Here is a 9,348-nt window from a genome sequence, read left to right as displayed (position 1 = left end):
CGCAACGCAGAGTCAATCACTCATTCCCGCACACATTTTATCCGAGTGGGTATATTCATTTCAGCGAAGTTTAGGATGAACTCGACTTTTGGCTGGTCTGGTACCCGATACTGGTAAGGTCGTTAGCCTGACCCGTTTTCTTGTGCAGCACATCATGAACCCCTAGACTACATGACTTTAGCCTTTGAGTTTATTTCTAAGCAGATTTTGTACGCTTAGTGTCGCTATAGAAGTGCAACAGTGTAACTCTGGGTGATTCCGTGTACTATACGCATTCTCTCACCAAAAGGTCATATCTTCCTTTTTGCTGAAGTGCGAAAAAGACTAGGGTGGCACTCTCGCACGATCTTTTACAGCGCGCAGTGGTGACGCCAAGGAGCATTTCTTAACTATTACTGGGTGTGAGATACGCAGTCACCGAGATAACCACAAAACAGACACTGTTGGCTTTCCGCGATAAATGTGTGTGGTTCTTTACAGCGATCCGATACTAAGCGACAACTGACAGTTTCATTGAAACATGCAGTGGTCGCGTAGAATCGATCATCTCCTGATTAGTCTCAGACAGTGGACTCGATCATCTCATGATAGCAGAGTAGTGTGTTTAGCTAGCGTGGGGATAACAAAGTTCCGACAAGCGGAGTGCTCTGAGTTTAACAAACGGTCGTGAAAACAACAGATCAGCATATCACTTTTCCCTTGTTTTCTCCGAGTTATTTTTTGTCAGCTGTGGTTTTTTAATAATGGCAACACACAGATACTCCTGGTTCGTAAGTCTGATGAGCTCATTATTAAGTACTTAATGTTTAGTGAACAGAATCAAGTTTTCTCGAGAAAAAATTGATTGACGATGATATGTGATCCTACGACATTGCTGCAAAACTAACTTGCATTGCTCCAAAACACACGTTTTGGTGCTCCCAACCTGCTCCGAAACTCCCCCTTTACTTACCAAAGCTGCTCCTAAACCACATTATTCCTGCTCTCTGAGCTTCTCCAAAACACTCAAGTCCTCATCAACCACCTTTTTTTTTTCTTTCATCCTTTTCGATTTTTCGGTCACGCACAATATGGTGATTTGTCGCTCACAACCGACGGCACCAACGCCGCAATTTCTGCGAAAGGAGCTCGCAGAAACGTTATCGCTTTAATACGAGAGCCGCACAGCGTGAGTCGGCGTCGTCTGGTATTATGTGGTCGGTGAAGGTATGCCGAGCATGTATGCCTCAGTTCCGCGGCGGTGTGACGTACTTGCACGTTATGTGCAATTTACTTTTTTATTCGACACACAATGGTTTAGAGTATTCCGCGAAACGTAACCGCATTGTTATTCTATCGGTATGCCACTCAGCGCAGTTGCGATAATCACTTAGAAAAGCGACAGCACGTACAGAACTAAGTCTGGCTTTTTTCTCAGAGGCGGTCTATACAGTACTAAGAACTGTATATACCTAACACGACGAAAATTGCATCGTATCATTCGATCGTACACAGGAACCCAACCTCTCTGCCATGGACCACGTTGCCAAGCAGTGGCCTTACTCGGTGTCCTCATCGGTGGGCCTCGTTGACACCCACTGCCACCTGGACTTCCTGTTCCGAAAAACCAGGCACCACGGCACGTTTTCCGAGTTCCGGAGGAAGCACCAGGCCACGTTCCCCCTCAACTACGAAGGGTGCGTGGCCGTTTTCTGCGATCCGGAGACTTTCAAGAAGGTATGTGGCTTTTTGTGATGTAATAGGGAAGCCTGATTACTACTAGGAACTCAGAAGTGTCTACTTGTCTTGAGCATTACCGTCCACCTGATATCAGCTTACGTTTATACTGAAATCTATTTACACATGCCTATTTACACAAGCAATCATGTGCCTTCGCAATATCACATTGTTAAGGAGAGACTGATTACCATGCAATACACTTGCAGTCTCTCTTGTCGGATGTTCTTCATAAAACTATCTGGTGTGAGTCACTAATAAAGTAAAAATGTCCTTACTATAGTCAGACCATGGATAACTTGTACTTAAAGAAACAACATACAAAGGCAATTTGGAGACCACCGATAATCTGGGGCGTTCAACAAACAGAGTTGTTATTCAAGCTAATTCTATGCTTCTGAATTCATGCGTCGGCTATAACCTGGGCTCCCTCAAAAAAGTATTTGGTTCAGCTGAGTAATATGTTGCTAAGCTTGAGTACAGCAGAGAAAAAAGTTAATGAGTTATCAGAGCATAACATATTTCCAGAGTGAGTCCGAGTGAGCTTCACATTTCTGTCTATCATCTATATGTCTGTCTGTCTCATAGACAGAGACAGACAGACAGATAGATAGGTAGAGATAGATAGATAGGATAGATAGAGATAGATAGATATAGCTAGATAGATAGGATAGATAGAGTTGTCTGCCCGGCTAGCTTAGGCGGTAGGATAGATAGATAGATATATAGATAGATAGATAGATAGATAATGATTGGCCGATCATGACATAAATTATGTCACAATCCATTCGCATACGTTGTCAAACCCTTCCACCAGACAAGTGTCAGGTACTCGCGGGCGAGTATGCGCTACAGGTATGTGGTCATGTGCCACAGGTGATTGAGAGTTTACAACTACCCAGGAACGGTGAGAACAGACATGGGAAAATTAAAAGCGTTAGGAATGAAAAATATATAAAAAAGCGGACATTGGTAGCATTGACACGACGAATGCAAAAAGAAAACGTTTGAGAGTCCCAGAAGCAATACAACCTGAGAATTCTTGGGGGTTATCAAGTGTGCTATTACAGACCCACGCTAGGACTTGGAACTATTTCTCAAATAGACCCTTGTGTTCGTGAGACATCCATTGTCGCTGCAGTGCTCGCTATCTATCCAATTTCATAAGCTTTACATATGTACTTCAATGCCACAGCCGTCACGTTGGGTTAACGATAATTGTAACCAAGCCCCATGCACTGAAGTTGATTTATTTAACACCGTCCAGGGCGACCATCCTAGCGAGCCCCACTCCTTCATGTCGGCTTACCGCTTCTGCTGTTGACAATATTCATGTTGCTGTGACATTCTTACTCACCTGTAAACAAGTGTTCATGTAAACGATATGCGAATGGGTAATTTGTGTTTTAAGTGTATTTGTAGTGTAGTGAAGAAGATGAGTGCTACTCAGAAAGGCAGGGGGTATGACTCAGTCGGTGAAGAAGACGACGTTTGGCTGTCTAGGTACTCAGACTGGTTCCGCCATTACCACTTGACGTGTCTTGACCGCTCTCCTGTTTTATAAAAGAGTGCCACTCTAAAACGCCTCATTTTAGTAGATATATTTAGCAGCACTGCGTAACGTTAACACAGTCGCCTTCCATGCGATGGAGGGGTGGTAGTGCGGCAACAATTGCGCGAGACTGCGCATAAACGGCAATTTTCGCGATACTTGCAGATTGGAAGTGTAAAAATTGTCAAATATAGCCGATTATCGTCGACCGAGCAACACTGAGCATTGGCTACAGGAAGGACGTGGCCACTTTTATATCCAGTTTTGTATTTTGATTCATTCAAGGGAGCTCGGTGAAACGGTGAAATCTCGATGATTTGTACCAGCCGTGAATGCGGCATGATGATGCACTACTGGGCAGTGCGATCGAGGTTACAAGTACAAATTCTATTTCCAGACGTGTGCCATCGCCACCAATAAAAAAAATATTCGGCTGAAACTCTCCCGCGGTCGTTTCATAGCGCGAAGTGGCGACGACTAGGAGCATTTCGAAGGCAGATACGCTGTAGACCCGTGTGTTCAGATTTGCATGTACGTTAGGAACACCAGGATGTCAAAATTTACGGAGCCCTCCAATGCGGTGTTTCTCATTATCATATGGTGGTTTACGGTCGTTAAATCCCACATATATATCCAGTAGTATTTCGAAACTATATATGGTCTGGCATATGCGCAGCGACTGAGATAGCGACAGCAATGACACTGTCGGATTTCCGCGTTACATGTGTGAACTTCTATACAGCGATATGCTACTTAGTGACAACTGAGAGTTTGATAGGAATACGCAGCGATAGCGTGGACTTTATCATCTCCTAGTTAGTTGCGTGCAGCGAGACGCCAATAGCCGTCTCGCCAGCGCTGCTTGGCGGTCGCTGTACCATGCGCGGACATTTTCCGCATGAATTGCTCGTCCACAATCTTCCCCAGACAACACATATGAGCAGAATTGTTTGAATATTTACCGTCGGAATGACAGAGTTTTAGATAACACGCATAGATTGTCTAGCGATAATGAAAACTAAACATAGGCGCCTTTCATTTCTTGTTTTCTTCCAGTCATTTCACTCTCAGCTGTGATGTTTATTGATGTAAGCATACACGCACGCACATATATGGGGGTAGTAAGGCTGGTAAGCTTCCGTCGGGAATATATCTTCGAATCCGACGATGCACACTGCGAAGTTGATTAACAGTCCGGAGCGGCTAATTTACGATAACTTTTATAAACAGGAGTTTAATCAACACAGTGTATTGCTTCAAGTGGGCCTCTGTACATACGCCCATTGTTGGAAACACGTCTTACAACTCACGAAAGATACTGCGCACACGTACTGAAAATATTCGCACTATCTTCAGATGTGATCCTGATGGTTGCAGCTTCTTTCACACACGCCTCCTGACAACATGAATTTGACACTACTTCATCGTCTGTACACGCAGCGGAGCGTCTGGCGAGGCCTTCTTGCGGAGAAGGGAATCTGGGGTGCATTCGGGTGTCACCCCCACATGGCCAAACTCTACGACGAAGACATCGAGGACGCGATGATCGATGCGCTGGAGCAGCCGAAGGTGGTCGCGCTTGGAGAGATAGGTCTCGAGTATTCTTCCAAGTGAGTGATCTCTTCCAGGTTTTATGAAATATTGGCAATGCAGCTTGAATCGCTAAGTGTTCTGCTTGAAGTTCATTCTAGAAGGTCATAGAGAACCAATATTTAGCAAACTGACCCATAAGTTGTTGTTATTACGTAATCGGTATTTGCACATTGATGGGTGTACAGATAATGTGCAGTACTCACAACATGAAGTGTGCCAACATAGGGCTATGTACTACATGTGTGTTTCGTTTCCATCGTTTACACTGCCTGGCATCAGTGCAATACATAGGATGCATCCAAATAAGACTGTCCTGAGAATAACTTTGTCCCTCCTGCAGATTGGTTTACTTGACTCACTGCATTTTGCTTCTGAAATTGTCCACGCTTCCCATGAAATGTCACGTCTGTGTTAGCAGCAGTTAACACACCACAGATTAGCCGGCTTTTTCAAGCTTTACTTGCATTCGTCAAATGCAACAGGGAGCTGTTGCTTTCACGCAATGAATATAGAGCTTTCAAAATTCTGATAGCGCGCTCTTCAATGATCGAAGACGCATATAATCATTTCAAGCAGTGTTAAAGAGACTGCTATTACCATTACGAGTACCCATAAGAGTGCAGTTAAGGTTATCATTAGGATTGGCTCTTTCCTTACCGGAAGCTTACGTAATCTGTACCGTGCTCTGTTATCCCGCATCACTTCATTGAATTTTTTTTTTATTCAGCAACAATTGCGACCACAAACTCCAGCAGCTCGTCTTCCGCCGCCAGCTACAGTTGGCAAGCAATGGCAAGCTCCCGCTGGTCATCCACTCGAGGGATGCCACGCTGGATACGCTGAGGATCCTCAAAGAGGTACGGCGGCTTTCTTGCGGCAGTGATGATTCAAAATGTGCTTCGCCTCATGCCCCTTTGGATGCCGCACACTGTACGCGATCAGTTATCGCCAGCTTCAAGTGCGAAGTGTAGGTGCTAAGTGACAAGGTGAAATCCTGTTAAATTTGCACTGATTGTGGCTTCAGTGTGCTGAATATCGTAAACACTTCCTCTCTTGTGTATGAAGAGTATTTAACGCACCTCTAAGCGTATACAGTAACAGTGAAGGAATTAAGTCTTATTTTTTGTGGTGTTCTGTGGTTATTGAACGTGTTACAGTGGTCGATTCGATCAGTTTTATAGAGAACCACAATAAAATACACCGGTAACTGTTGATTTAAATATTCTGCAGTTAGAGCTAATAGCCCTAGGGAATGGCATTATAGCACCATAGCTCATAATTCGCTCATATGCCATGAAAAGAAGGTACTGCCATCCACTCTTTCTCATTCTTCGCTTCAAGCACACGTACTAGCCAAATGAAAATTACTTGGTTATTTAGGCACCATATATGACGGGTATACGTGCGTGTTTTTTTCATCGCTTCATAGCGAGGGCAACAAATATCTGACAAACAAACATCTAGACAAGCGTAATAAATTCTTTCAAGTGTGATGCACAAGTGCGCATGTGCCCTTGAGAATTCTCCAGCTACAAAACATTATTGCTACTTTTTGTGAATGCTAACCAAACCTCGCAGTGTGCACGATGGTGTGGTATAACTAACTCTATCCAAGTAGTAATATTCATCGTCTTCTTTGTTTGGCCTCCTCCTAGTTGTATAAAATACCCTACACGTCTCAATAACTTCTTACATTTATCTGCTGCATTTGTGGTGTTCCTTTGGGAAGGCTGTAATAAAAATGACTTGTGGAGGACGTGTGGTAATTAGGTGCTGTTGCGTGTTTAGATAACGCAGTCACACTGCTTCTTCTTGCTATTTATATGAAGCACTTAACGTACCTGAAAACTTTCATCAATTCTCATTTCTGTGCGCGCCATTCCGAATATTTGTGTGGTGACCACACGTGTGATCAAGGCTTACGAATGTGCCAACCAACATTCTGGTTATTCTGTTGCACCAACCAGGAGATGCCGGCGGACTGGCCCATCCACCGGCATTGCTTCACCGGCGGATGGTCAGAGGCCCAGCAGTGGATGGACACCTTTCCAAACTTGTTCTTGGGCCTCACTCCACTGGTGGGGTTCCACAGCGCTGGACCGCTGGCTGGGGTTGGCCGCCGGATCCCCCTGGACCGCCTGCTGTTGGAGACGGATGCACCCTACTTCCTCCCAAAGAGCGTAAGTGAAATATTCACTTTTAACTGAAGACAATATTTCCCATGAATAGCACAAGTTCTTTTAGTCACTTCAAACAATACCCCGCGTTTCTCGTAAAATAGCCCAAAAATATCAGTGAAATTTGCAGGTGTTCTCTAACACTGAAACAAGTCTGTGAAACACGCTAAGGAACTTAATTGAAAGCTTCACTTAGTGGGCTTCACCACCCACATCATCGTGCATGGTGGCCGCTCATGCGTTTGTATATTTGAGTGGCACTATCTTGTCATGTGGTTCAATGTAATCTACCAACAAAGGACTTGTGTTTAGCAGCATTGCCAAAAAAAATTAAAAAGCTAAATATTGATTAGCAATGGTAAGGGCTGAGATTTTTTTTCATGTACTTAGGGTAATGTCTGGAAAATCGCAAAGCGCTCTTCTGGCACCGCAGTCTTATGAAGCATTGAAAAGTCTGCCACAATAAAGGAGCCTGATATTAACTGGAAGCGCTCTGCGTCAGAACTGGTGGAGAGTGTCCACACCTAAATATTTTTCTTACACCGTGAGTTTGACTAAGTGCTTTGCTGCTAAAACTATATAGATTCGCATAATGACGTATGCACACAAAGGCCGCTTTAACAAGGTGTATTGATTTTGTTCCCGTGACTCAATAATCATGCATTAACTGATATACGATGTGACTGAAGTGCATTCGATGTGGACGTGGCTGTGTCCTTTATGTATAGACCACGCGTGTTGCTCGGTCAATGATAAAACTACACTAAATTTGGCGTGGCACGCGCAAATTGCCCATTAGGTGCAGCTTGGCACAGCAGGTGAGATCGACCCAGATTTGTGTAGCACTTTCACCCCTGCTAAATCTATCGATTAAATATTGGTGAACTGTAATTTTTACAATATTTTTTTTCACTTCAACCACCTGGAAATTTTTTCCACTTCAACAACCGTCATGAAACTTGGTCTGAACTTATGTATAGCTTACACATGAATACTATTTCTATTGTGGAAGAACACTGTTTCCTATAGGCAAATAACGCCAGGTGGTGGCACGAGTTGCTTATGTGCCTTCATTCATAACTCGCAGGAGTCCAACCGTCTCCAGCAGTCCCATCCAGGGATGGCCATCCACGTGGCCACGAAAGTTTCGGCCATGCGAGGCATCCCGCTGGAGGAAGTCCTCGTTGCTGTACGCCAGAACACGAGGAGAATGTACCGCATTTAATGAGAATTTGTTATTATTTTTGGCGTGCTGTTCCGCCGATATGTGAAGTTGACCGCCGAGCCCTGCACGGTTCCTTAGCGTGCACCTAAATCTAAGTGCATCGTCGTGCTTGCCTTCAGTTTTGCACCTGAAGGCTACTGATGAATCAATCCGGTGACCCTGTGTTTTGTTCTAGTCACTCACTTTGGAATGTGGCATGCTTTGTATAGAATAATAACTGCAGGGGTTTAACATTCCAAAACCACGATATGATTGTGAGGCATGCCGCAATGGAGGGCGTGGTTAATGTCAGCCATCTCTGGTTCTGCATACACGGGCCGGAAGCATTCTCGTCTGCATCGAAAGCAGAACCCCTGAGGCCGGGCTGCTCTCCCGCACCCTTCGGGTCAGCACTGTAACCACTAGAAAATGGTGGCAGTTGGTTCTTCTTGAAGCTACAATGCTATTATGACGCATAGAAGAGGGTTTACTAGTTGGCTTGCATGAAGGGGCAACATTATTGACCTCCAACCACTGGAAAAGTCTACAATATCAATGTGTATTTATTTCAACAGTATACTGCAATGATGCATTTTGTAGTATGTATGCGATAGATCGTTTGAATGCAATATGCGATCATACCAGAGACAATTATAGTCATCGCGATATATATATGCATTGTTGAGCTACAATGTGTTTTTTTACCAGTTGTGCGGGACCCGGTGCCACTCTACAATGTATTTTATGTACACTTGCTTCAATATTCAAGTGTAACTTGCACTAAACTCAGCTTCAGACTAAGGAGTCGAAGCCTTTAGCATTTCTGGTACCATTGCCACAAAAGTGCGGCTACACAAATTACGCGTGAATTCTTCGTATAGCCAACTTCAATGTACAACTATATACCGGCCACCTAGCTGAGGATATCCTCTGCCGGCTTCAAACCAAGCTTGTCAAAGTCAAAACAAGATGGCACTGCATCACCAGGACGGCCGCTGCCAACTGAAGCCACGAGAAGTGTCTGGTTATTCTAAAGTACTGCATGAAATACCAACTCAGACCTTGAGCTCGAGAACTTGCTGGTGGATGTCGACTTATTGGCGTGC

General features: G+C 44.3%; 1 protein-coding gene across 1 annotated transcript; it reads left to right on the top strand.

The window, feature by feature from the left end:
• The first annotated feature begins 1,270 nt into the window (after positions 1-1,270).
• Positions 1,271-8,315, top strand: LOC142817566 (3'-5' RNA nuclease TATDN2-like). Its single transcript, XM_075894609.1, has 5 exons — positions 1,271-1,716; positions 4,709-4,878; positions 5,589-5,718; positions 6,829-7,041; positions 8,126-8,315. Exons 1-5 carry the CDS (start codon positions 1,513-1,515, stop codon positions 8,261-8,263), a joined length of 855 nt encoding a protein of 284 aa, XP_075750724.1. The 5' UTR covers positions 1,271-1,512; the 3' UTR covers positions 8,264-8,315.
• Positions 8,316-9,348: the final 1,033 nt, after the last annotated feature.

This window comes from Rhipicephalus microplus, chromosome 5, assembly GCF_043290135.1.
Source record: "Rhipicephalus microplus isolate Deutch F79 chromosome 5, USDA_Rmic, whole genome shotgun sequence".
Classification (NCBI taxonomy): Eukaryota; Metazoa; Arthropoda; class Arachnida; order Ixodida; family Ixodidae; genus Rhipicephalus; species Rhipicephalus microplus.
Note: the sequence above shows the minus strand (reverse complement) of the source record. Positions and strands in the feature narration are given on the sequence as shown.